The sequence below is a fragment of the Cyanistes caeruleus genome, chromosome 2 (genome assembly GCF_971803275.1).
Source record: "Cyanistes caeruleus chromosome 2, bCyaCae1.hap1.1, whole genome shotgun sequence".
Taxonomy (NCBI): domain Eukaryota; kingdom Metazoa; phylum Chordata; class Aves; order Passeriformes; family Paridae; genus Cyanistes; species Cyanistes caeruleus.
Window position 1 is genome coordinate 121,129,190 of NC_141702.1, and position 14,236 is coordinate 121,143,425.

Sequence of the window (14,236 nt, forward strand, 5' to 3'; positions counted from 1 at the left end):
TCCGGCCATGCAGACACGGGCTGTGCGCTCGGCGGCGCCGGGGCCGGGCACGAGCCGGTCGGGCGCCGACAGGCAGCGGTGAAGACGCCTCTCTCTGCCGGGGTCCTTGCCGCGGCCGCGTTCTGGGGCTTCTGGCACTCGCGACGACCCGTACCTCGCCGCCGCTGCTCTCGCTCCGTTCTCTCCCCCACGGCCCGGGAAAATGGCGGAAACCCCAATGGCATCGGGACCGAATGGTCGCTCCCCAGCCCTGGGACCGAAGCAGCCCGAGGAGGCGGCTGCTCTGTGTGCCGGAACGGTGAGAGCGGCGGGCGGGGCGGGGGCAGGTTATCAACCGAGTATATACCTGTAAGTATAAAGATGAACAAAATAGATATTAAAAAATATTGAAGATAAAGGGGATGCTTGGTTTTTATTTAGTTAGAGGCAGGGCTTTTAAATAAATAAAAAAAATAAAAATAAATAAAATATTTAAAGACTGAATATATAAAGGTATAGAGAAATATATATATATAGACATATATATATGTAGGCGTAAAAATAAGTAATAGAAATATATACATATATATTGATTTATAATCTATAATATGATTTCTGTATATATAGATGGTAATATGATATATTTTAGGATATGTTATGTGTTATGTATATCAACAAGGTATATAAATATGATAAAAAATATGTATTAAATATTTTTAAATACCGTTTAATATAAAGGGACTGTTTGGTTTTTATTAGGTTAGCTTCGGGGCTTTTAAATAAATACAACAAAAATAAAAAACATAGAAATGTATATTAAATATATAAAGATATAGACATATGTGCAACCAGAAAAGTAAAGATATATAAGTAATGCCAATATATACAAACAGATTTGTATTTAATATATATATTATATATATTGATTTTAATATATGTATTATATTTATAATAAATATATATAATTAAATTGTATAAAATATATTTAATATATAATAACATACATATACATGTTAAAATAATATATTTTGATACTTTATATATTGCATGTCATATATAAATGAATATAGTATATAAATTTAAACATGTGTGATGGAAATAGATGCTAATCTGTTTTTTTTTTTATTTTCATTGTTTTGGTATGTTTCTTGGAGGCAATCCTCCCCTTGCAGCTGCTGACAGCACTGAAAACCTGTGTGCTTCGTGGTGTCTATTGCCCAGCTGGAAACGATTCCCTTGTGTTTGGTGCATTAAGTCACACCCAGCTGTGTGGGATGGCAGGTGAGCACATTGCCCGACCCTTTTAGCTTTTCTGGCTCACGCACAACTTCCTTTCCTTTTGGATATGGAAAACAGGGAAGAGAGGGTAGTGTGACATTAGCACTAATTTCTAGCAGATTTTTAACTGCCCCTGATGCTCGTTCATCTTTGCAGTGTGGGTTTTCATGCTGACAAATCCTCTGCTTTGCCTTCTGCTCACAGTCAGCTGGGCCCTTTATTGAACAGATTTATCTGCTACAAGGCTACGCAGAAGGATGGAAAGGAGGAACACAGGGGGAAAAAAAATAGCTTCAAGGCCGTGCATTGCTCATCTGATGTACTCTAGAGACAAACGTGGCTATCAGAGGTAACATGGAGCAGCCCTTCTGGCCTTTTCAGTTGTATTCAGAGAGATGTTTGCCTGCTGTGAATATCTGGGTGCTTGGAGTTCCCTCTGATTTCAACAAGCCCATCAATAATAAAACATTGTATTGATAGAACAAGATCTACTTCTGTGAAGTTGTGGCTCCACAGAAAAGCGGCATAAAGAAGGTAGCTGGTTTATTTGTATGATATGTAGCTTTTTTAGGATGTTTTGTTCTTTATATGGCGTTAATTCCAAATACAAGCCTGTGAACTTTGTGTTCCCCTTTAGAGGCTGGTTCTGGGGTAAGGAGGAAACACGAGGCCTAAACACCTCTGGCTTGTCTGTCCAAGGATCTGCCTCAATTGTGGCTCCCATCCTTCTGAAGAACTCTTCAGCACAGTGAGTTACCTTCTATAACTATTTATTGTTGTATTGTTGTTGTGAGACCTCATTGCTGGGTGAGAGGACCAGGGGAAATTAAAGGCTGTATGCCACTGTTACTTCATCACTGAATTCTTGTACTCTGTTAAAATCAAAACAAAAGGGATTTACACTGTCAGAAACACATAACTGTAAGTTAAGGTAAAGGTCACAGTGCTAAAACCTAAGAGCAGATAGGGTTGAGCTCCTTTCTCTTCCCTCTCCGGCAGTTTTTGTGACTCCTGCCTCCAAGGTAGCATCAGATATCCCCTAGATCTTGCAGCGGAAGAGATGCTGAACCACCAGCTGTTCCATATTCTACACCATGTGTCTTTTTACCATGCTCCTCTGAGAAGCATCTCTCCCTTCTCTGTTTCTTTGCAGACAAGAAGGGAGAAATTGGGATTGTCTTTGTTTTTTTGCCTGTTAATAAAAAGGCGGCTTGTGGCTGTGTGCAGCGGCAACTGCATCACAGAATCTTAGAGGTGATTATTCACAGGTTAAGGAAATAATTCCTTTTTTTGTCACTGCTGCACTGAATTTCATAGGCGTGTCTGTGGCTTGATGCCTAAGATATTTAAAGCAGGTTTTATTCTTACAGGGGTTTTGCACACTAAAGTGTCTGCCCAGGTTTTGTTTCCAAAAGTGAGGTATAGTGCTGGGTGTTTAATTTGGTATGTTACTTGTTCTGTTGTGTAAATAACTGCAGCTCCCTCCCTGTGCCTGTGTATTGCAGGGGCAGGCGAGCACTGGTTATAAAGGTGGTGATAATTAGGAATAAGCTGTTTAAGCTTGGATAAATGTTTAGAAATCATTGCTTAGATATTGCTGTGTAAAATGCTCACTTGCGGTGAGACACTTCTCTAGGGTCAAGCTGTTCAGGTATAAGCAATTTATTATAAGGGTAAAGAGAGGGGAGACCTTTGTCCACCACCAGCCTCGGCATCCACATGGTCCAGGGGAGGGGAGAGAGCAGGGAGAGCAGGGGAGGAGAGGTTGGAAATGGGGAGCGAGGGAGTAAGAGCAACAGAGGGAGAGCGGGGGAAACCAGGGAGGCTTAGGAGAGGGGGGAGACAAGAAAGGGGTAAGAGGGGAAAAACCAAGAGGGTAAGAGTAAGAGAGGGCAAGAGTGGAAGAAGTAAGAGAGGGGGAGAGGGGAGCTGAGAGAGGAGTAAAGGGGTAAGAGAGAAGAGCCAAGAGGTACGAGAGAGGTTAAGAGGTAAGAGAGGGGTTAAGAGAGAGAGGTTTAAGAGTGAAAAGCTAAGAGAGCAAAGTTCTTGTCACAATCCAATGTATCTTTTTCTATAGTGAATATTCTAATTCCCAGTATCCAATCACTGTGAGATACACCCACTAAAGATTTTACATACAGTGTTGCATTTGAGGCTCTACAAGCTTTACAAGTTCTTTCCTTGCTTCTTGGCCTTTGGGCTTTCTGTCAGCAGAAGGGCATTGTTTTATCAGCAGGGATTCTCTTTTAGCTGGCTAGGCTATTGTTCTCTGGTCATATAGTAACCAGTACTCTGTATCTTATGACTCAAAGCAGGCTTTCATTTCTACTTCGATTCTAGCCTTCTTTTTTCAGAATGTTCTGCCAAACAATCACATTCATAAGGTTTCCCTGTTTCACCCTCCCCAACAGGCAGCGAGTTGTGCTGCGCTCTGATAATTCCATACTCAACCTGTTCCTCATTTCTTAAAGGTTCACTTCAGCCTTGAATCAGCAGGTCCCTAGGTCCTGCTTCCACAGGATCATCTGGGCCCAGCACCAGAGAAAAGGACTCGTGCCACTCCCGGTCTTCGTTGGACATGATCTCCACCTTAAACATGATGTGGGCCACACCTGACAACAGTTCAGAGACACGGGGCTTACTGTGCGAGTCAGAGCCTCAGCCACCACGTCACCAGCTCAGCTCCCTTCGGCTCTGCTGGCACCAAGGGCAGAGTTTGCAGGGAGGGGAAGAAGCAAAGATGTGACCGAGAACGTTCAGTCAGCATCTCAGTCCCCCCTGCCCCGAGAGGAGGCAGCTCCCTGTGAGCTCCCAACGCCCCCTCCCATCCCTTCTCCTCCCTGACCTTCTTCCCTCCCTCCTGCACCACGAAGAGGGGGCTGGTGCCGTCGGAGACGGTGAGGGTGAAGCGGTCCCTGAGCGCGCTGCCGCCGCGGTGCCTGTAGCTGCCGCGCTTCTGGTAGATGTCATCCGTGGTGAAGGTGGTGGCCTGCAGAGGACGCTGCCCGCGGCCGCTGCGCTCCATCAGCCCGTTCCGGGGCAGCTGCACCGCCCCGAACGTCAGGGACTCCACCTGTGCCCGGACATGGAGGGGCAAAGCTGGGGACACGACCTCAGGACACTGCCCTTCCAGCTCAGGAGGCCCGGACAGGGATTCTGGCCAGGCAGCTCCACTGCGTTGGTGTTCCCAACACAAGGGTTAGCACAGAACATTCCTGGTTCCCCCTGAGCCCCGCCCTGTCCTTGTCCCTCTCCCAAGGGATTTTGTTTTGTAGGTGTCTCCCTATAAAACAAGGCACATCCCACCGAATTCCTGCTTCAGCTGGTCTGAGACAGCTCCCACCCACCCCTGTGCCTGCTCCACGAACACAAGAGCAGCCCCCAGTCCTGCAGCCATTCCGGGCAGTGTGTCCCTTGCTACTTCTGCCAGGGCAAAAACCTTTGGGGCAGGATTTTGGCTCAGGCAGCCAGATCTCTTGCTGCAGGGGAAACAGCAGTGGGATAGAGCCAGTGTTAGACAGCTCAGCCTCTGGCCAGACCCAGGAAGAAGAGGAAGTGCCATTTCCATCCATGCTGAGCGTAAATTCAGCGTTAAGTCTTTAAACACAAGCCCAGGTGTGCAGCACAAGAGGGGAGCAAGGAGGCTGGGGGTGGTCCTGCCTTACCTCTGTGTCAGCATCTGTCGCTTTGAGCTCAAACTCCATGATGGTTTTTCTCACCCCTTCCTGAACTGTCATCCCAAAGATTTGCACGATGGGCAAGGAGTCATCCACGGGGTTTATGGTGATGTCAAATGTCTGGCTCACCTGGGACAGGAAGAAAAGCTTCCCTTGCCGAATTCAGCCTTCCAAGAGTGTGACTTCACCGCAAGAGCACAGCGATCCCCAGTTTGGGTCTCTTCATTTCAGCCTTGTCTGAGCTGCTAAGCCCAGATCACTTCTTTATCCCTCCCCACTCATTAATTCTCCCTCTTTCTGTGATATTTATGGACATCCACTTTCCCTCCCTCTCTCACTCAGTTTTGCCCCTCTCCCTCTATGTGCAGCTAGACTTCTTCTCTTTCAGAAAACAGGAAAAAGGCATTTCTCCAGGGGCTGGATGTCGTCAGTATGCTGTCAGTGCACTGGATCAAAGCTGAGCTCCAGGAACAGTTGGCAAGCAGCTGAAAACCAGGCACTCAGCTCTTGGTGAGCCCACAGGGCAGGTGTTCCCTGTTCCTGTTCCCTGCACAGGCCTTGCTGCCTTCCTGACCTGAGGGATGTGGGAAATCCCACAGCAGGAGAAGGAGGAACAGCCACATCTGCCCACTCAGGCAAAAGTCAGGCTGGGACTGACCTCGTTTGTCCCATCAGACACTTTTCTTTTCATCTTTTTCTTTTTTCTTTTCTTTTTCACTTTTCTTTTTTCTTTTTCACTTTTCAGGACATCAGACCTTTTCTTTTCATCAGAAAAGGTGAAGGCATCCGTGTGCTTTTCCTCCTCACTGGTGTGGATGTACTGGATGCTGCCAGAGGCCAAGTCTGCCTGGCTGAAGGAACTAATTCTTGTCCCTGGAAAATGAACAACAGGGAGGAAATGTGCAGCAGAAAGAGCAAGGCAGGGAAAAACTACAGGAAGCAGGACGTATTTAGGCATGAGGACTCGGTTTTGGCTGGTTCTGATCCAAGTCAGGCTGCCCCGTGAACCCTCAGCTGAGCCAGGCATTTAGCTGGCACAGAGCCTCCTAAAATTTCCTTCTCAAAAAGAAGTCCAGGCTTCTTTTCATCTCCTCCTGTTGGGAGTGGGCCTCCTGGGGCAGAGAAGCTGGGAGAAAAACTGTCCATGTAACACTTGGATTGTCGCTGCTGGGCAGGACTAACCCAACCGTGGCATCACTGGGGATGAACTGAAGGCCTTCTGGCCTCACAGCAGTTTTCCAAAATACCTTCCAAGGATCTCTTCTCTCTGCCCTTCCTTATACCCCTGCATTTAGTACCCAGTCCCATTTTCAGCACTGATTTATAGTGACATCTTTACAGCCCATTAGGTGTGACACAGCCACAGAAAGGTACCTGACAAGCATTACAAAAAACACTTGAGCATTTTTAAATCTCTTTGCTGCGTTCAACAGTTTTTACTACTGCTGTCAACCAACATCCTGACAAGAAGTTTGCCACCAATATATCACACTAAATGGCTGCTGACAAGTGCTGGCCACACTACAGAAGACACCAGGATCTGATTTAAATAAATGAGCCACAATGGAACGATCAGCTAATATTTCCTCAGAGCTCATCAGCTGGAAAGGTTTGGGTTCTCTTTTGAACACTTCAGTACTCTCTCCTTAGGTTTAGGTCATTTAAATCAATACAGCTACTTCTCAGTCTGTGACTCGGTAGCCTTATTGGTCCCTCACAGACATGAAAAAGCAGAGAAATCAGAATCATCATCAGATTTTAAATAACAGGAGGAATAAAGCCCTTAATTCCAGTCTCCAAAGTACAAGATTCGCTGGTTAGTTTGCAATTTAGACAAAGATACTGCAAGTTTTTAATTTACTCTCACAGCAGGGAGTAGTTTGCTTATTATAACTCATTCACTATTCCTGCCCTTTCAACATGTTTTTGTGAGAAGATGAGGCAAACCACACACCCAAACTGAGCTGTACAGGGTCCGTCTGCATCCTGAAAACACAGAGCAGATATTTCCGCTTTCATCTCACGTTAACGAGAAATCTAAAGTTAAGAAGAAATACAACCTTAGATGAATATAATAAAATCAGAAGAGCGTATTTTATGACACCACAGATCAAGATTAATTCATCAGGGAGAGGCAGCACACTCACACAGTCAGCAGAATAAAAGCAGGGTGGAGCTGCTCCCACTCCAAGGCAAGAGCCTGCAAGGCCCATCCTTTGGGGACTCGTCTTTTGTGTGAAGGCACATTGTCTAGCAGAAGAAGAGGTTGGTACCTGGTGGAGCAGGGCCAAGATTCCATTTTCCCCAGGCAGCTCCCCCTGCATGCTGTAGCGTTGGCCAGGACTGGGAGAGGAGGGGGAGTGTGTTCAGCACTGCTGCTGGAACGGAGTGGCCCTCTCAGGAGGATCCTTGTTTCTTCAGGGCCTTGCTTTTCCACTGGTTTGTGTCCACAAAGGAAAGGCATGCAGAAGGCAGCACCATCACCCCAGCCCTGCAGTCAGGAGTCCATCAGCTTTCCCCACAGTGAACGTGGTTAAGGTCTCCTTAACCAAAGCAAAACTCAGCACCAGTACAGATGTACAGAACAGCAATTTATCCACTGGGGCCCTCCGACACACTTTGCCCATTATGTGTCCAGAAGACTCCAAGTACTGACTTTACATGTCCACAAGCGTGGCCAAAGCCACACATACAGAGCAACACCAAGTTCTCACGGTGTACCAAGAGAAACAAAGATTTAATAACATTATTTCTTAGACAACTGTTGGGGATGAAGTCAAATGTAAAGAAAAAATGGAAATGTAAAAAATCATGGATGTTAGTGCACACGGATACAAAGTTTCTGCTTTTGAGCTCCGCAGATGTTTTATTCTTTCCTCTTTCCCTTCTTGTGTGAGCTGCCTTTGAGTCAGTTATGTTATGTTGAGCTCTTGTGGGCACAGAGCGGTACTGCCGCTGTGCCCCGAGCGGGGCCCTGCCCCGCTCCGCTGGGTGACGGGTGGGAGGCGGCAGCGGGAGCTACGGCAGTTCCGCGGCTGCCGAGCCTGGGGAGGGAGTGAGTGGGGCGGTGTCTGTAAATAGCAGGGAGGGGTGAAATAGCGTTAAGTGTGTAAAGTGACATGGCTGGGAGCAGGGACACTGTGCTAAAAGGAGCGGCGGCCGTGCAGGCCGGCGGCTAAGAATAACAGCAGTGGCGGGCGGCAGATCAGTTTCAGCTTCACAGACGGACTGCGGGGAGAAGGACGGTGAGCAGCAGACCCGCAGCAGGCGAGGGGCGGGCACTTAGGTATTTTGCTAAGGTGTTTACCTCGGCCAGCACCTAATCGGGCAGTCCAAGTCCCCGCAGAAGAGGAACCGCTGCGAGGGAAGAGGCGCTCAGAGCCCGCAGCGAGCTGTGCACGCCTTCCCCACCGCCGCTCCCTGCTCCGCGCTGCCATCGCAGCTTTGCGAGCTGGCACCAGACCTGGGCGAGCTGGCGGCTACGCCCCTCCCCGCCCCCTGCCCCGAGTGCCGCTGGGGCGCTCCGATAGAGGCTCTGCGGGGGCCTTTTAGGCGGGACCTGGGCAATAGCGAGGGCCGGAGAAGGGGACGGGAGTCTGGCGAGCGGGGCCCAGGGCGTCCGCGGACCCTGCGAGCACCCCTGGCTCCGCCCAACTGAGCGCCTCGAGCTCCCATGGGCCGCAGCCTCAAAGCTTCCGCCAATCCCGGCCCGCCTTGCTCCGCTCTGGCCAATCACGGCCACCCTTTGAATCCAGGCGCGGTCCCGCCAAGCTCAGCCCGCTCAGTCGCGGCCCGGTCCCGCTCCCCCGTTTTGCTGGTGTGCCGCTCCGGCCGCTGTCGCTTTGGGAGCCGGCGGAGCCGAGCTGCCGCAGCCCCGAGAGGTGCTGCTGGGTCCCGGGAAGGGTGCGCGGGGGCTCCCCGTTCAGGTCCCGGCCGTAATTTCGCCCAAAGAAACGGGGAGAAGGGGGGGAGCGGGCGGGATCGCGGGAGCGGAGCCTGAGGGGACAGCGGGGGGTCGCGGAGGCGAGCGCGGCGGGAACGGGCGGGCTGGGATTGGCGGGCCCGGCGCTGCCTCGGGCTGTGATTGGCTGGGCTGGCCGGTGTGGGCTATAAATAGCGTGAGCTGGAGAGGTGCGGGCGTTAGTTCGGCGGCGCGGCGGCAAGCGGCAGAGAGGATGCGGCGGCGGCGGCGGCGGCGGGAGCGGGAGCTGCGCGGGCGCGATCCAGGGAGCGCCGGTGCGCCAGGACGGAAGCCCTGCGCCGGTGAGGTCGGGCGCCATGCCCGCGTCTGCCGGGGCCAGCATCTGGGGGCCGGCGGGGCCGGTCGTGGCCAATTCTTTCTGCCACGTCCTGGGCTTTTCGGGCGGCCGGAGGCGGGTGCGGGGTCTGGAGTGGCACAGGGAGACGAGCTGCTGCTTCAACGGAACAGAGAGGAGCTGTTTTGTAGTTTCTGGATTGAAGATAATGTTTAAAATATCGGAAATAAAGCTGGGTTTTTTTGGTTTTTATTATTTTAGTTTGATTTTATTTAAAATAATAACGGTTTTCTTTATTACATTGCTTAGCTTTGCTCGTTCTATTAAAATAATAAAATTATTATTTATTATAATTACTTTTAGCAAGATATATTGTTATCTTTATATGTATTAGTTTAAGTATTAATAAATAATGATTAAATATTATCTACTATTATTAAATACTATTTGTTAATCATTATTTAATTAAATATTCATTATTTATAAGTTTATTATTTACTAATTATTATTTAATACTATTAAATATTAAATATTATCTATCAATAATTAATTAAACATTATTTATTCGTTAGCTAATATTTCTTATTAATTGATTATTAATTAAATATTAATTAAATATATGTTAATTATTAATTAATTAAATATCGAGTAATTATTTATTAGTTCATTATTATTTCTTATTATTAATTAAACGTTAATTAGCTATTAATTAATTATTAGAATTAATTACTTTAGGGGCTTTTTTGCTGGATAGCTGATGTTAATTCAGTAGAGATTGTGGGGCTGGGGCTGAAACACCCATTGTGGGACCAGTGGAGACATAAAGCCCCAGGGTGTGGAATAAAGACCTTGGCACTGGAATCATGCCTAAACCAATGTGGGGCAATGGAAATACTGAGGCTGGAGCTGGATAAATGCCATGGGAGAAGGGGATGGAGCTGCAGCTCAGGGCCTGCAGGAGGTGCCTGGGGGATTAGCAGCCCCTGTCTGCTGGTACCAAGGAGAGTCTGAGGGTCTGGGGGCTGGGAGGGCTCCAGGGCCTGAGAACCAGCCCAAGGGCACCTTTTGGGATGGGGGAGCAGGGGCCCAATGGCTATTCCCAGCCCCTGGTAATGCCTGGGGGGGGTGAGGGGGGGCCTTTGGGGAAGTGCTGGGCTAAGACCCAGAGGGAGGGGGAAGGTACCTGTTGGGCTAGAGGCCTCAAGTGTCCCCAAAGTTGGGCTCCCATTATGGTGGGTAGGGCAATATCTAGAGACATTGAAGTGACAATAATAACTGACTTGTGGCCTTATCAACAGCCCTGGGTTGCAGTGAGAAGCAGGAGCAGCTTTGAGCCACCAGTAGTGGGAAGCTGAAGAGCAGGAAGTGAGGAAGCAGAGCTGGAGCAGACAGAAACATGGTAGGGTTTAGGGTAAAACTGTTGTGGGGCTGGGATAAGGAATATGGAGCTGGGATGCAAACTGCGTGGCTGGAGCTGAAATCAGTGTAAGGGCTGGGATAGGGCCTTTAAGAGCTGTTCCTCCAGTAAGGATGGTCAGGTTGGGGTTGGAATGTGGGTTCAAGAGCTAAGCTCAAACCACAGAGCTAGAGCTAAAACAGAAAGCCTGCCTGGAGAGCCAGAAAGCGGCATGATGTGGCAATGCTGGGAAGATGAGGAGGCAGAAGTGCAGCACAAGAGCTGGCAGTCAAATAAAGCTTGTGGGACTGAAGCTGAAATCACTGGGGCTGGGATGGGGACTGCTGCAAACACTGTTCTGAGGGCATAGTGACTGTACATGTGGGAAGCAAGCATAGAATGGTACACAACGGGGCAGGCTGTAAACACAGTAAAGATTACTATGGGGTTGGAGTGGCATCTCTCAGCCTAGAGGTGAAACCTCAGAGCTGGAACCAAGAACAAAGACCCTTTGTCTCAACCTGGAGCAGCTTCACCTAGCAGAGAGGGGGGGAAAAAGAAGCAGATGTGGAGCTGCAAGAAGAGAGTTTGCAGTGAAATAAAGCTTGTGGGCCAAGAGCTGAAATCACTGGGGCTGGGAAAGGGCTCTCCAGGGCAAGAGCTGAAATCACTGTGGGCTGGGATAGGGACTGACAATGTCAAAGCCACTGTAGGATCTTTGTGCAGGAATCACTGTAGGCCTGTGATATGGATGTTGGGGCTGGGTCCTGTGATTGGAAATAGAACAAGATGGGTAGGGGCAAAATAATGGGAGTGTAACACGGGAGCTGAAATGGGTTCGGGTTAAGGATTTTGTCTGCGTCTTTGATAGCCACTGTGGGGCTGGTGCTGAATTCACTGTGGGGCTGGGATAGGGACTGCTAATGGGATTGCCACTGTAGGATCTGTGTGCTGGAATCACTGTAGGCCTGTGATACGGGTGTTGGTGCTGGGTCCTGTGACTGGAAATAGAACAAGATGGGTAGGGGCAAAATAATGGGACCATAACATGGGAGCTGAAATGCTGACAGTGCCAAGGTTTTGCCTGCGTCTTTGATAGCCACTGTAGGGCTGCTGCTGAATTCACTGTGGGGCTGGGACATTGACTTTGGGGTGGGCTTCTAGGCCCTAGGGTGGGAGCTGAAATGTTGCCGAGCTGGAGACAGGAGGAACATCCTGCGCCTTGTACCTGGAGAAGTTTCAGCCAGTAGCACTGAAGAAACACGCATCTGGAGCTGGAAGAAGAGCTTGCAGTGAAATAAAGCTTGTGGGCCAAGAGCTGAAATCACTGGGGCTGGGAAAGGGCTCTCCAGGGCAAGAGCTGAAATCACTGTGGGCTGGGATAGGGACTGACAATGTCATAGCCACTGTAGGATCTGTGTGCAGGAATCACTGTAGGCCTGTGATATGGATGTTGGGGCTGGGTCCTGTGACTGAAAATAGAACAAGATGGGTAGGGGCAAAATAATGGGAGTGTAACACGGGAGCTGAAATGGGTTCGGGTTAGGGATTTTGTCTGCGTCTTTGATAGCCACTGTGGGGCTGGTGCTGAATTCACTGTGGGGCTGGGATAGGGACTGCTAATGGGATTGCCACTGTAGGATCTGTGTGCTGGAATCACTGTAGGCCTATGATACGGGTGTTGGTGCTGGGTCCTGTGACTGGAAATAGAACAAGATGGGTAGGGGCAAAATAATGGGACCATAACATGGGAGCTGAAATGCTGGCAGTGCCAAGGTTTTGCCTGCGTCTTTGATAGCCACTGTAGCGCTTGCGCTGAATTCACAATGGGGCGGGGACATTGACTGTGGGGTGGGCTTCTAGGCCCTAGGGTGGGAGCGGAAATGTTGCCGAGCTGGAGACAGGAGGAAGGTCCTGCGCCTTGTACCTGGAGAAGTTTCAGCCAGCAGCACTGAAGAAACACGCATCTGGAGCCGGAAGAAGAGCTTGCAGTGAAATAAAGCTTGTGGGCCAAGAGCTGAAATCACTGGGGCTGGGAAAGGGCTCTCCAGGGCTAGAGCTGAAATCACTGTGGGCTGGGATAGGGACTGACAATGTCAAAGCCACTGTAGGATCTGTGTGCAGGAATCACTGTAGGCCTGTGATATGGATGTTGGAGCTGGGTCCTGTGACTGGAAATAGAACAAGATGGGTAGGGCCAAAATAATGGGACCGTAACATGGGAGCTGAAACGGGTTAGGGATTTTGCCTGCGTCTTTGATAGCCGCTGTAGCGCTGGTGCTGAATTCACAGTGGGGCGGGGACATTGACTGTGGGGTGGGCTTCTAGGCCCTAGGGTGGGAGCTGAAATGTTGCCGAGCCGGAGACAGGAGGAACATCCTGCGCCTTGTACCTGAAGAATTTTCTGCCAGCAGCATTGAAGAAACACGCATCTGGAGCCGGAAGAAGAGCTTGCAGTGAAATAAAGCTTGTGGGCCAAGAGCTGAAATCACTGGGGCTGGGAAAGGGCTCTCCAGGGCAAGAGCTGAAATCACTGTGGGCTGGGATAGGGACTGCTAATGGGATTGCCACTGTAGGATCTGTGTGCAGGAATCACTGTAGGCCTGTGATATGGATGTTGGGGCTGGGTCCTGTGACTGAAAAGACAACAAGATGGGTAGGGGCAAAATAATGGTAGTGTAACACGGGAGCTGAAATGGGTTCGGGTTAGGGATTTTGTCTGCGTCTTTGATAGCCACTGTGGGGCTGGTGCTGAATTCACTGTGGGGCTGGGATAGGGACTGCTAATGGGATTGCCACTGTAGGATCTGTGTGCTGGAATCACTGTAGGCCTGTGATACGGGTGTTGGTGCTGGGTCCTGTGATTGGAAATAGAACAAGATGGGTAGGGGCAAAATAATGGGACCATAACATGGGAGCTGAAATGCTGGCAGTGCCAAGGTTTTGCCTGCGTCTTTGATAGCCACTGTAGCGCTGGCGCTGAATTCACAATGGGGCGGGGACATTGACTGTGGGGTGGGCTTCTAGGCCCTAGGGTGGGAGCTGAAATGTTGCCGAGCTGGAGACAGGAGGAACATCCTGCGCCTTGTACCTGGAGAAGTTTCTGCCAGCAGCATTGAAGAAACACGCATCTGGAGCCGGAAGAAGAGCTTGCAGTGAAATAAAGCTTGTGGGCCAAGAGCTGAAATCACTGGGGCTGGGAAAGGGCTCTCGAGGGCAAGAGCTGAAATCACTGTGGGCTGGGATAGGGACTGACAATGTCAAAGCCACTGTAGGATCTGTGTGCTGGAATCACTGTAGGCCTGTGATATGGATGTTGGGGCTGGGTCTTGTGACTGAAAAGAGAACAAGATGGGTAGGGCCAAAATAATGGGACCGTAACAGGGGAGCTGAAACGGGTTAGGGATTTTGCCTGCGTCTTCGATAGCCACTGTAGCGCTGGTGCTGAATTCACAGTGGGGCGGGGACATTGACTGTGGGGTGGGCTTCTAGGACCTAGGGTGGGAGCTGAAATGTTGCCGAGCTGGAGACAGGAGGAACATCCTGCGCCTTGTACCTGGAGAAGTTTCAGCCAGCAGCACTGAAGAAACACGCATCTGGAGCCGGAAGAAGAGCTTGCAGTGAAATAAAGCTTGTGGGCCAAGAGCTGA

The 14,236-nt window shown here is 49.6% G+C and overlaps 1 protein-coding gene and 1 long non-coding RNA gene across 2 annotated transcripts; one reads left to right on the forward strand and one right to left on the reverse strand.

Annotated features, from left to right (window-relative positions):
* Positions 1 to 3,746: 3,746 nt before the first annotated feature.
* On the reverse strand, positions 3,747 to 4,282 carry LOC147655200 (extracellular matrix organizing protein FRAS1-like). Its single transcript, XM_086879433.1, has 2 exons — positions 4,103 to 4,282; positions 3,747 to 3,869 (listed from the first exon to the last, which is right to left on the reverse strand). Exons 1-2 carry the CDS (start codon positions 4,280 to 4,282, stop codon positions 3,747 to 3,749), a joined length of 303 nt encoding a protein of 100 aa, XP_086735559.1.
* Positions 4,283 to 5,368: 1,086 nt separating this feature from the next.
* LOC147655201 (uncharacterized) lies at positions 5,369 to 7,786 on the forward strand. Its single transcript, XR_015283934.1, has 2 exons — positions 5,369 to 5,444; positions 5,680 to 7,786. It is a non-coding gene; the product is annotated as an uncharacterized LOC147655201 (long non-coding RNA).
* The last annotated feature ends 6,450 nt before the right edge of the window (positions 7,787 to 14,236 follow it).